The sequence below is a fragment of the Halichoeres trimaculatus genome, unplaced genomic scaffold (genome assembly GCF_033239565.1).
Source record: "Halichoeres trimaculatus isolate MK-OKI-2021-1 unplaced genomic scaffold, fHalTri1.1 fHalTri1_scaffold_4, whole genome shotgun sequence".
In the NCBI taxonomy this organism is placed as follows: domain Eukaryota; kingdom Metazoa; phylum Chordata; class Actinopteri; order Labriformes; family Labridae; genus Halichoeres; species Halichoeres trimaculatus.
The window spans coordinates 34,187,937-34,202,018 of NW_027437182.1; the positions used below are offsets into that span (position 1 = coordinate 34,187,937).

The 14,082-nt window shown below is 40.2% G+C and overlaps 1 protein-coding gene across 8 annotated transcripts in view; it reads left to right on the forward strand.

Moving 5' to 3' along the window:
* Positions 1-14,082, forward strand: part of mcf2l2 (MCF.2 cell line derived transforming sequence-like 2) — a 239,912-nt gene that overhangs the window by 157,891 nt on the left and 67,939 nt on the right. For all 8 annotated transcript variants that reach the window (XM_074669199.1, XM_074669195.1, XM_074669202.1 and 5 more), the window contains exons 17-21: positions 2,727-2,842; positions 7,573-7,642; positions 8,358-8,450; positions 10,237-10,329; positions 11,816-11,938. In XM_074669199.1, coding sequence (XP_074525300.1) covers positions 2,727-2,842; positions 7,573-7,642; positions 8,358-8,450; positions 10,237-10,329; positions 11,816-11,938 — 495 coding nt within the window. The remainder of the gene's footprint in view (positions 1-2,726; positions 2,843-7,572; positions 7,643-8,357; positions 8,451-10,236; positions 10,330-11,815; positions 11,939-14,082) is intronic.

Consider the following 14,082-nt stretch of genomic DNA (forward strand, 5'->3'; position numbering starts at 1 on the left):
GGTTAGCATACATCGGTATAACTTTGTTCAACAACAGAAAATCAACTTTCATCACAGAAACACACAGTTACACATTGTAAATGAAATGTCAAAACACTAACAGGTATATACAAGAAAAGTTATGTGCAGGCTCATGGCTGGCTTTGTAACTACGGCAAGGTTCCAAACAGCTTGGAATAACGTTTTAACCACTGTGAGACACTAGATGGCCTACTTCAGTCAATGACAATAGTCATAATGACAACAGTATGTCAACATCACATGACGTGCCATTTTGGCTTATTTTAGATTTTTTTATTTACATCCAAAGATATCTAGATGTGTTGTTGACACAGAATCAAAACTCAATCAATCGATCAAAACTTAATTTATAAAGTGCTCTATATTCATTCAAAAGATGTAATGCAAAGTGCTTTACAGTGCAGTTAAAAACAATCAAAAACATGCCCACCCAACCCTGAAACCCACGGTAGACAGTCACACACACACTCACCCAGAGCAACATACACACACACGCCCACAAACACACACACAGACACACATATATAGATGAAGCTGATAAAGTTGAGTTGAGTACAGATGAATAGATGACACAAGCACTATTAGAGGAGCCGTCTGCACCAGGAGCAGAGAGCCGGCCACAGCCAAAGCCACAGAAACCTGAGCACAGGCCCCAGGGAGGGGGTGTAGTGGACACCACCCACCACCAGGAACCAGTATGACAAGCCCATTCAACCACAGCTAACCACCTCTCCCAGTGGAGAAGGCTCCCCAGAGGAAACACTGGGGGTAGTTAAAAATACCAAAGGGATAATTATATGTAAACACTAAAATATGAATAAGACAAGACTAAAAAATAGTAAAGGTACATAGATAAACATGAAATAAGAAACCTAGGCTACTTTTAAATATAATAATTTATTTATAAATTATTTTAAAATAATATATTTATTTATAAAAATAAAATAAATAAATAAATGAATAAATACTAACCAAAGGCTCAACTAAAAAGGTGGGTCTTGAGCCTCTTCTTAGAAACATGAATGCTTTCTATGGCCCTGAGGTCCTCACTTGTAAAAGCCCATTTATTCCTCCCTTTACGTTAGGACTGGGCGATCATGGTAAAAATAAGAATCCCGATTATTTTAAGTGATATTGAAATTACAATTAATAAACACAATTATTAATTTATTAAAAAACTTCAGTACTGATTTAAACACAACTTTAAAGAACCAGCAAGTGGCACATACAGTATTATTGATACACATAAGTCACACACACTTGCTGTGGCTGCACATGGAACACAGAAGAGCTATGAAGCACAGGAACTTGCATACATCTACACTGTGTGGCATATTAATTGTTTTTCTTCAATTATATTGTTTTTATGATTGTCAGATGGCAAAATTGAAATCACGATTAAAATCCGAATAATTGTCCAGCCCTACTTTATGTATGAAAATATATCTGTCCATGTCAAACAATGTTATCATAACTGCTCACATACTCCTGTGTGTCCTTTATGTTGGCATTGCAGTTAACCAATACATCCACCAGGGGGAGCAGCCCAGAGTCAAAAGTTAACCCCAATGAAACTCAAAAACAAACATGGCGACTGTGGAGGACATACTAAATGTGTACCGCTTGCATAAAAGACAACAAGGAGGCAGCGTTGTAGCAGGTAGTGGTCAGTAAGCCAGTTAAATACATTGCAAAAGTTCCACCATCGTTATTTCTTCTTCATGTCTCACTAAAGCCTTGTATCGGGTAATAACAGCAACACTGCCCCCACTGTTTCTGGTGGTACTGCTTCATTCAGTCCATATCTGTAAGCTTCATGGAAATATGCAGAAATCCAGACCACTTGAACGCAGAGCACAAACAGAAGACTCTGTATGTAGGGTTGAGCATAAATGGGCCATACAGCTACTTTTTGTTCAGAAAATATACACAGGAACAATTGATAAGGGCATTGGTATCAATAAAATCTCATCAATACCCCTTCCCAGCTCCAACACCCAAATTTAGCTGTTCCTGCACATTTATATCAATAACCACTGCCAAAATTCAAGTTACTGTGTATTTTTCTGCTTAGATAAACTCAAAAAAAGATCAATCTGACTGTTCTCAGAGAGACAAATGTTGCTTTTTCCTCTAGATGATTGAATAAACTGAATTGTTTTGTCCATTCCTAACCCTGACATAGCTCTCTGTATTGGATTCCATCAGCAATTCTCATTGCAAACAGTTTCTTATCCAGATATCAATAGCTGCATGTTTCATCCTGGAGGTTAGTATCTGCATTGATTGCTCGGGAGCAGAACGAGGAGCGTGATTCTTTTCCTCGTAAATTCAACTTTCAGACGCCTCACACTGTATGAGCTTTAAATGATTTGCTGAGTTGAATACGTCCAGATCAATTTAATATTGGATTACACGAGCGTGAAAGATTGAACTCCAGCTGGAGTGCATTGATTCTGACTGTAGAGTTTATTGATTACATGAAACACAACTTAAAGTGTTAGTGTATCGTGGTCTATCATTCATTCCAATCACCCGTGGTGGTCAATCTCTGGTTGGAGATGAGCAGAGGTTAAGAAATCTTTATTGTCTCATCCTCTCGGGTTAAAATGATCAGCCAGTGTTTTTCCTCAGTGCTGGCAGAATATTTATGCATAATTCTCTTTTCTATTTTTTTCCTTCCATCTCATCGTTCCCATCCTCAGGGTTATTTTGCAGAGCTGGATAACTCAGAGCTCAGCCACCTCATCCCTCCCTGCCTTGAAAACAAAAGGGATGTACTGTTCGGAAACCTGCCGGAGATTTACGAATTTCACAACAAGTAAGTGGATGAAAGTTCAGATTTGAGGATGTGGAGTGTTTGAACAGTACCTGAAGATAAGTTGTGTCATTATTGTTGCTTTAAGTGCTTGAAGCCTAGTTTTATTAGTTAATTCATCACAGGTAATGGTTAATATGGAACACTTTCACTGGTTTGTCAAGTCTTCATTTTTCTTTGCAAAATTGACTAAAAAAATCAAAATTAAAAAACAAAACTCTTTAGTCCTACTTTAATGTTATACTCCCTTTCAGCAGACTGTCTGCTACAATTTGGTGTTAGTTGCAGGTTTGTACAATAATTTGTTACCTGACAGTGTTGAAAATGATGATGACCCGGTTCATATTTCATATTCCAGATCTTGGTATCTAGAATATTTTCAGTATCTGGATCGTACTTTTACATCTGTCAGAAATTATGGTGACCTGGTCTTGTATTGTTTTGCAAAGCAATCCAACCATTTATGGTGGAGTTATATACACATATGGTGAAAACAGCCCTATCTCCCAATGATATAGAATCCTTTTAAAAAAAAATCCTGGATCCAGACGGTGATCACCTCCAAAATTTAGTTACGTCTCCCTTATCCTATTTGAACATTTCCTAGGAACTTCATAAAGATCCATTTATTACTTTATGAGTCATGTTGTTCAAACAACAAACAAACTCTCCCAAAAACATGACCTCCTTGGCGGAGGTAACAAATACAGAAATATACAATCTGTAAAAAACTCATTGACATATAAAGGTGTTATGGTGATCAGAGCGAACTGTTAATGGCAGTTTTTCTTTCCAATTTATGATTTAAAGTCCCTGTGAGGACTTTCTTAGTGATCTTGAAAAAGTCTCACTCTTAGATATATGCCTGATCGTAATCCACAATTTAAAATGAGATTATCGACACTAAAACTAGTTATTTCTAAATGCTATTTCTCAGCTTCCTGGTCAGAACAGAACTGGATTGATTTATAGCATGTAGACTTCCCCATGACAACACTACGCCAGCTGACAGAGTTCAGCACTGAGAAGAGACGTGTGTTGTTCTCTGCTGAAAATGATATCTGTGATTAATTTTCTTGTATTGGTGGACACCAGAGCTAAACTGCCAGACAGGAAAAGGACAGAAGATCAGAGGAAAGATAAACAGGAGAGTGATAGAACACAAACTGAAACACAGATTAAACTGTTTGTGATAATGTTGACTCCAACCCACAGTCAGCAGTTATTCTGCAGTGGTCTGTTCAAACTTAAGAGTCAATCAATAAAATGAAGAGTGAGGTTACGTTAGCTCTGATTGGTGAGGTTGGAGTTGGTAGATGAGCTCTGGTCGGCTGTAACCAGGATTCACTAATGTTAAACGTCTCAGAGCACCGGACTGTAAGGAACACTAAACAGATAGTCTGCTCACTTTCTGAACACTAAACACTAAACTACAAATAAATACATTACCTTGTCACTTTGCATCCTGGGAAAAGTTGTCTTGAACAAACAAAAGTAGAGTTCAAAAGATTTGCTCTCCAAGACAAATGCAAAACTTGGTAAGAGTCACATCTTCAAGACAGTGGGTGATGGTGCTCATGGGAAATAAAGTCTTTATCCCAAAAAAACACTTCAGGTTCGAGCAACAGGTGTCACTTTTATCACTTTTTATCAACACCAAACTGAGAGTCCTCCAGTGCCTTTAAATAATGTTAACAGCAGGATAGTAGCTGCTAACAGCAGAAGTTAAACTACTGTTTTATTTCCAAAACTTTCTTTTGCGTAACCTATGGATGGATGTTGACTTATTGGCTCCTGTTGTTGCATTATGTTAATAAAAGCTGTAAAAAGCCTCTCAGCAAAACATATTACTGTGTCTGAAATCAATAAATAAAAAAACTGGCTACTTATACAAATTTATGACTTTATTAAAAGTGAAGATTTTCTGGTTTTGAGTCAGGATTCAACTATAGTTGCTGTTAATATTCCACTGATAATTCAATCACTACTTTTACAGCTTTATTTTCCACAAAGTGTGGGTGCTGTTGCAGAAAACTTAAACACAGACATAATTCCAGGAAACAAGAACAAGGTGGAAAAAATGTCTGAAACAAGAGGTTAGTTATTGGAAACAACTGTCAGCAGCACTTCACAGACAGATTAGACTCCCTGAGGGCCTGAAGCAAAGAGTTCTGCCTCCTTTCCTTTCCTTCCACTCTTTATCTCCATCCTCCCTTTTCCTTCTCACACTTCCTCTGACTCTCTTTGCATCTTCTCTGAATTCTGTCTATTTTTCTCCTCCTAACAACCACTGTTCATGTCTGTGCATCCTTTAAATGCTTCTTTAGACTGTGAGAGATTTTCTCCTCTTGTTCGAGAGGCCGAGACTGAAACTGATGAATGTCCAACTTTTTAAAGGAGTATTTCATCCATTTATCACACCCTTAATTTTTTTTTATAAAACTAAAATGGGCTAGGTAAGGAAAGATTGTCACACAAACCAAAATGAACTCAGTTTTATTCACTACAATAAGTGAGGCTTCAACACATGATACTAAACATCCCCTCATGCAATCAGTAGACCACCTCCTCCTTGGATCCACCCTGGTGTTGATATTTCCACATCTTTTTAATGTGTTTCCACATTCTGAGGACTTTCTCTGACTCTCCTAGCTTTTCTGTGTAACATAAGTAGAGACTGTTGGTCAATTTAGAAGTGTAGATGTTCAGAAACATGGTGGAGTAAAAGTATACTGAAACTCATGTCTACAGTAACACCACTTTTTATGCAGACTGATACCAGTACGAGTACTTGAGTACTCACCAATACCAAGTACCGATACTACTACTACTTTTGATACAGAAAATTACAGTTAACAGTGACAGATCATTTTGATCTAAGACAGCACAGTCACTCTGCCATTAAAGTGATACTCCGGGATGAAACAAGTTGGGTCCTATCACAAGGTTTAGGGCAGAAATTACCCCTACAGCAGTGTTTTTGTGCAGCAGAAGCCCAGAGCACTCGCACCAAACACCCCCACCCTGCTCCTCTGCTGGTTTCCTCTGCACTCAGACGGGGACATATTTTACTTGACCCAAAACACAAATAAACGGACTCCCACCAAAAAAATCTGATATCTGTCTGCATTCACGCTTTCTTTAGAGAATTTTCAGCGCGTTACTTTCACACAAAAACACCGCTAAATAAGGCTCTAGCTCTCATTGTGTCGTATAATGGTGCTACCTCCGCTGCAGAGCCACAGCTGGCTACGAGGCACTCACCGCTTCGTGTATCAGTCCGCGCTCGCGGCGTGCCAGATATAAACAGACACAGGTAGTCTGCCAGGACGAAGAGACACGATGAGAACTAGAGCCTTATTTAGCAGTGTTTTTGTGTGAAAGTAACGCGCTAAAAATTCTCTAAATAAAGCGTGAATGCAGACAGATATCAGATTTTTTTAGTGGGAGTCCGTTTATTTTTGTTTTTGGTCAAGTAAAATATGGCCCCGTCTGAGTGCAGAGGAAACCGGCAGAGGAGCAGGGAGGGGGTGTTTGGTGCGTGGGCTCTGGGCTTCTGCTGCACAAAATCACTGCTGTAGGGGTAATTTCTGCCCTAAATCTTGTGATAGGACCCAACTTGTTCCATCCCGGAGTATAACTTTAAGTCCAAATAAAAAACAACCCTCTCTGAGTTAAGAATTTTTTGGTTGATACTAAAAAAAATTATTAAAGGTGCCAAATAAAACTAACAACTGTCAGATTTTAAGTTCTTTTTTTTAAAGTAAACTAAGGTAAAAAAATAAAACAGTTTAACTGTTAACTGTCCCTAGTTCATTCATGTTGTCTGAACAGGACCTGGCTCACATTTTCCTTGATGTTAAACTGCAGCAACTAGCAGCAACTAGCAGCAACTAGTGGCGAGAAGGACTTGCTCGGTGTAAGATTTTCTTGCCTAGAGTATCTGCAGCCTTCATGAGTACTAATACCTTGTAAAAAGGCTGGTATTAGTACTTGCCCATCCCTAAAATAAATATAAATAATTTTACCATTAGATAGAGGCTCCCAACAAAGGAAATGTAATGTACTGTTAAAGACGATGTGAGGACTGAAAAAAATAGGTGTTTTTCTAGTATAAAAGCTCTGTTTCCCATAAGCACTTGCACCTACCGTTGTGAAGACTTGACTCTTGCCAAGGCTTGAGTTTGTTTTGAAGCAAATGATGAAAAGAAAGTAAATTATCTTTTAACTCATCTTTGTACCTTATTTCTGAACTGACTACTGCAGAATAACTGCTGCATGTGGGTTGCCATGAACATTGTCACTAACAGTTAAGCCCGTGCTCTATCGCTGTCCTGTTCTGAAAAACAACATTTAAAATAACCTGATTTGGTGCTGATAATCTCATTTTAAGCTGTGGATCACGATCAGACGTGTCTACAAATGAGACTTTTTCAGGATCAATTAAAAAGTCCTCACAGCTTCAGTGGCAGAGCGGGTCATCTCTTGATCATGAGGTCTGGGGGTTCGATCCAAGCCTGTGGTCACATGCCAAAGTTTTCTTTAGAAAGACACTAAAACCTAAATTCCTCAGCATTGTTCAGCGGTGTATGACTGAGATTGGTCCCTATAGTCAGTGTGTGAATGAGACGAGCAATATGAACCACTTTGAGTGCCCAGAAAGACTGGAAAAGTTCTTCATTTGTGTCTTTATCTTATCAGTTTGTTGTTTTTTGTTTGTCATTGTTTTGCAGAACATTTCTGAGGGAGCTGGTGAACTGTGCTGAGAAACCAGAGCTGGTAGGAACCTGTTTCCTGAAAAGGGTGAGTACGCCCTCAAAGAAGTGATGGAGTCAAATTAAGAAAACTAAATGGCTTGGTACTTATTTTTTTATTTTGAACACATTAATGTATTTTTCAAAGTTTAAGCTCAAAACTAGAACTTTCAGGTTTTTGTTCTTTTCTTTTTTTACAAATGATCAAATCTTTTGGCCCTGATTTAACACCAAAGGAATAGGAATAAGAGACTTAGGGATAAAACTTCGAAGGATAGTGCCCCACCCAAAGTCAGCAGGATCCAAACAACTCTGAGGGTTACATCTCAGAGATGTTTACAGCCATATGATGATGATAGTGAGGCTGCTACAATCAGACCTGATCTCGTGATGTCCCAGTTATCATAGAAAGTGAGTTTTTTTTCTGTTCCTTTGTGTACCTATTTGTCAGCAAGGAAACAGCGGGGGCTTTTAAATGCATTTCTGTCTTTAATTCAACGTAGCATCCTTCTGCTTTGTATGATTTTTCTCTTATGGTATAAAATACTAGACACTATAACTTTCTTTTCATGCCAACAGCCCAGAATTAAATAAAAAAGAAAAAAAATTTCAACCCAAACATGCTGTATAGGTTTTCTCAGAGTAGCAGTCTTTTGATAAAGGAAGAGAATGAGTCGACACAGCAGCTCAAAAACTGTCCAGAAGAAAATAACAGAGCTAACATCAGACCCTCTCCTGACTCAGACGTGTCTTTGTGTCGACAGAAAGAAGAGCTCCAGGTGTATGAGAAGTACTGTCAGAATAAACCTCGCTCTGAAGTCCTCTGGAGACAGTGTGGAGACAGTCTCTTCTTCCAGGTAACACACATGCAATATCAACAGGACTTTGACCTGATAGCATCACACAGTTGCTGCAGATTTGTCGGCTGCAGATCCTCAGGTAGGCTGTGGAGTTTCATAGTGTTTATTCAAATTCTGACCCTACCATCTGAATGTGGAGCAGAAATCCAGACTCATCAGATCAGGCAATGTTTTTCCAATCTTCTATTGTCCAGTTTTTGTGTTGCTGTGTGAATTGTAGCCTCAGTTTCCTGTTCTTAGCTGACAGGAGGGTCACCCGGTGTGGTCTTCTGCTGCTGTAGCCCATCTGCCTCAAGGTTGGACGTGTTGAGTGTTCAAAGATTGCCTTTGGCTAAATGGGTATTTTCTCTGTTTGGGACCAGTCTCTGTAAACTCAGAAAGCTGAGTGTGAAAATCCCAGTAGATCAACAATAATGTTCAAAGTCCCTTAAATCACCTTTCTTCTCCTTTCTGGGCCAGCCCATGGTCTACTGTGGATAACAAAAGAACATAGAAACCAACCTTTTTTCTGATGAAAGAAGAGATTCTACTCATTTTTGGGGCAGTTTTGGTGTTTACATTAGGATGGAACGGTTTATGGAAAAAATCGGAACTGTTCAGTTTCACTTACTTGGTCTAGGGCACGGGTGCGTCGTTCATATTGTGTTTTTCTTTTTTCTTCATTTTACTCAGTTGGAAGCAAGTACGTAGCTCCAATTATACGCATGTGCAACTCGAGGCAAGGGATACAGCAGGACACTTTGTGGGGAGGCGTGTGTGTTGTTTACATGACGAGCAGAGAAGACAGAGTCAGGGGGTGTACCTGTGGCATTGTGGCATTCTGCTGTCTGGAAGCACTTTAGATTTGGTGTGAGCTCTGATGACGGCGGTAAGAAAGTGGAGGATAAAACCTTGACTGAGTGTTTCCAACTTAGAGACTTTGTCGCTACTTTTAATGACTTTTCAGACCCCTCTAGTGAGTCTTTTTAAAGACAACAATTCTTGTAACTGAAGTGTGTTTTGATCTTCTCAATGGTCAACGTGTGTGAGTCCCTCCCCTATCCAAAACACAGACAGACAGTCCTCACCCACAGCAGTCTTTTCCTGATGCTCCAGAGCAGACAACTGCATTCAAATCAATCACACAAGTGTGTGTCTCATAATGGTCACTCCTGTTGGTCCCCAGCCCAGATAAAGACGGGGGCTTATAATGTATTGATATATTTTGACAATTAAATGCAAATGGATAATTATGCAAATTAGACAGAAGTGTCATTTAGTGACTTTTAGTGACTTCTGGGTCAGCCAATAGTGACTTTCCTTACTGAGGAGCTGACATGTTCAAACTAGCAATGTTTCACTCAGCTTTATTCATGTTTGAAATGGGAAATAGCCTCATTCTTTCAGGTTTTTCATGACTATACATGACATCGTTGATTAAAAATAATGTGTTAATAGTGGATTATAAGGGTATATGCTAATCTGGGGTGTTGAAAACAGCAATAGTGTACACCTAACCAAACCAAAAACTGTGACCACAAAGCTGGGATGAGAACCAAACCGTGGATTTTGTGAACCTTGGCATCCCTAGTTTACATAGTCATAGATCACATTATTCTGTGGGTCTTGAACCATCAGTCAAAATGCTCTAAAATTGCTGGCAGTATGGGGCACTGCTCTGAGCCAACGAGTTAACAGGTTTTTATTGTATCAAAGAATTTCCTGCTGTGGCTTCAACTCCACATGAATCAGGTCTGACACGCGTCTCTTTTTGACACACCCCACTGTGTGTTTGTAACAACAGGAGTGCCAGAAGAAACTTGACCACAAGCTATCTCTGGATGCCTACCTGTTGAAACCTGTCCAGAGGATCACCAAGTACCAACTCATGCTCAAGGTAACACACACCACTCACACACTCACACACTTTCTAACCTTTTGTTTTTTTTATCCCCTTTCCTCTAAAAGTTATATTTCCTTTTATTGAGTGTTTTTTTTTGTAACCTGGAGCTTTACTTCACCTGAATTAACTTAGAAGTGCATGAAGCATCCAACCTTGTGCATAAAAAATTCAAACTTCATAAAAACCACAGAGGTCACACAAAGAGTTTCTCTTTTATAAAGCCAAGGTGCTGTTGGAAGATGTGTAGAGCTCTTTCTGCTCTTCTATCCATAAAAAGCTCAGTTTACCGATGCAAGGCGAGGACAGCCAAACAGATTTTACAGAGCATCAGCTGTGCCCTCCTTGTTGTGAGGAAGTAGAAAGCAGACTCGCCGAGCATGAGCAGGCTTGGACTGTGTCCTGAAGGTGTGGAGATAAAGGAGAGTGGAAAAAAGATAGAAAACAGTTTCTCCGGCTGCAGGAGGGAAAGTGGATTGTGTATCGACAGAAGAAGCGTTTAGCTGCAGATAAGGAGCAGTGAAAGAGGAGAGAACATATTGATAGGCATGGAGGTCCTCGGAGCGCTTTGATTCGCCCCGTTTCTTCAGCCGTCTGTAGGGGGGCTCTGTCGGTAATCACCGAGTCAGACAAGAAGCCGGCCTCTAGGGCGCGTGAAGCCGAGTGGAGGGAGGAGAGGTAGAGTCTGGAGAGTAGGATGGAGCAGAGATGAGAGTGTAAGTGACAGAGTCAGGTAGGATGAGTGGGAAAAAGTCAGGAGAGGGGAGAGCCCAGAGAGAAAGGAGGCAGCGAGTGAAGGTTAGAGACCTTATGAGAGAAAAACACAAAGGTTTAAGGTGCAGGGAGGGTGAAGAGATAAACCTTCTGGGATATATCCAAAGGAAGAGGAGTGTAAGACAGAGGAAGAACACAGTACAGGTAACACGTCCTGCTCTTTGAGTCACAGTAGTTCAGGATGTAGTAATTGTTCTCACAGGATCTTTTTTAAAAACAGAGCTTTACGTGTTTTTTGCTCTCATTTAAGATGTCATTAAGAAATATGTTTGACTACTGTGTGTAAGTTAATAACAAAATATCATTCTGTGCCATTATCAGGCCCATTAGTTCAGCCTGCTCCACATAATCCCCCACAGGAGGGCCTAATGCTGGAGCCCTGTGAGGTTTTACTGTTTCACTATGAGGATCAGGATTGTAAACACATCCAGGATAAAAACATGATCTGTAACCATTCCGAAGACTACACCGTCTAACAAATCAATAAAAACTAAGTCTGAGTAGAAGTTGCTAGGTTTCTTTTCAGTAGTATCCTAGAATTAGTTAGCTGGATGTTACTTAACTGCTGTTGTGTCAAGACCATTTCAAGATGTAACAGTTAAATGCCTCTAAAAGTATCTGTTTCCCTTTTTTTTAACTTCAGAAAATGTCTTTCATTGAATTTTACCTTTTCCTTTTGAATGACCCTGTCCCTCCTCTCTGTCTCCAGGAGATGCTGAAGTGTAATAAGGGCGAGGGAACAGTTGAGCTGGAGGAGGCCTTGGCCACCATGCTGGACATCATCAAGTCAGTCAACGACTCCATGCACCAGATCGCCATCACTGGCTTTGAGGTGTGTAGAGTTTTTCTGTGTTTGATTTTCCAGACTCAGAGTTAGCTGCTCCTGTCAGGTGACTGTGGAAAGTGTTCTTATGGTTTGCGTCGCTGTAAGGCTGATACTCATGGGTAAACAACACAGAATACATCCAACATGATTCCCGGGAGATGAAAAAATTGTGCAGGGTTATCAGGAGTTTACCATTTAACTGACAATTTGAGAAAAATCTCTTAGTTATTTAATTAAGCCTGTTAAAAAAAGGATTAAAAAAAGTATACAGGGTGTTACTGTGTAAGCCCACAAGAAGCTATGCACACCACTGTTTTACCTTTTAAAATTTAATTGATTTTTTCTTTTTTTCATTTCAAAATTGACAGATTAGAAAATAAGAGGGGATGTAAAATATACACTTTTGAAAACTGATTCTATGGTGGAAATTTTGAGAGTTTTAACACTTCATCAGACAAAGTTGGAGTCAGCCAGTCTGTCAATCTTTATTTGAAGAGCAGAGGTGGCCGCAGTTGTGGATGCTCAGGTAGAGGGTGGCAACAAACATAGGAGCGCTGAGAAATATGCAGAGATTTTCTTCTTGCCTGTGTTTGTGACATTATTTTTCCTGACTGTCTGCTACATGGAGTGTGCCTATAGCCCTAATTCACCTTGCGGTTCAGGCACACGTTTTATGGCGTTTCTACTAATCCTGGAACAGATCCCCAAATAACTGAGACGAGCTGTCCCACTTTTTGGCACCCTTTCATACGGGTGCCAGTCTTATCTGATCTGATCCTGAAAAGTGGAGCTACAACACTGCAGACCGTTGATTGGTTGAAAGAATCATCACTTCCCGTCTGACAGCAGCTGTATTTCTCCTGGCGGCACACAGACTTCTCTGAAACAGTTTGATTGCAACAAAGAGCCACATGCCAATCACAAGGAGGACAAATCAATGGATGTTATTTGTTTGTTATATCGCGTCTTTCTTCTTTGTTGAATTTATTAGGGGGGTACGGGCTGCTATGGCGTCAAGCTGTTATTTAACTGATGCGTTAATTGGCATCTGGCTTAATCACCACCTTCCATGAGGGGGCGCAGTTAGCTGTGGAAACGCAAACAGGACCAGGCTTAACCGAGCCAACCTGAACCAAACTGTACTGATCGAAACCAGACTGCTTGGTGGAAACACAGCGTATGTGTTTGCGTGTCTGTGAAGACATCTGGGCGGAGCTCTGCTGTGCACAATTGAGGGAGCAGAGGACAAATGGAAACACATGAACATGAGGTAGAATTGACATCCTGTCATATAAACAAGATAAATAACATAAGCTGTTTTGTCTGTTTAATGAAACAACAAGATTTAGACCTGATCTATGCGAGACAGTGCATTGTTGCTTTAATTTCGCCCCCAGTTCAGGTTTTGGATGAGGATACGCCAACAAAACAATGGACGACCTGCCATGCTGCTTTCCTTTTTAAGAATGTTTGTTTTTTCACAACTCATCGTTGGTCACTGCAACACTGCCTCTGACCCTGATGGAGACGACACTTAGCCCTGGCCCAGTAGAGAGTTGGCGCTTGCTAAGCACTAGTTTTGAACACCTGAAGCTAGTTTTTTGTCAGTGGAAGCATAAAGAACCAGAGCTAAGTCAGGCAATGACCTGGAACTAGCGCTAGCACCAGTCTAGTTGCCAGTTGGTATCAGAGAGATCCATGGTTAATAACTTTTATGAGAGATGAAAACAGGAGCTCAGGAGCTGACTAACCCCATGTCTGCAGTTGCTTCAGCCCAGCTTCAGAGTGATTCCAGGGAGCACTTGAAGAGTCAGTGGACTTAAGGATTTCAGCTAAACTGACCTGAATTCTCACCCAAAGTAAACAGAAGTGTCTTACTAAAACACCCTATTTATCCAAGATCAATTTCACATGTCATATTTATTCAACCCGGACTCCCCCGGCTGTAATCAGAGAGTTTAACACTCCTCTGAGAGGGAACGTTCTAATAAACACCTTCAGTCAAATTCCTCAGCCTGAAATAGTTTTGGTGAAGTGTTCATGTCCTATCTGGGTTTCAGTTTCCTGTTTGTATCATTCCATCACGTCACTCTCTTAGTTTTGGACTGCATGTTTTGTTTGCATACATTTTTAACACTGCAATACTCACA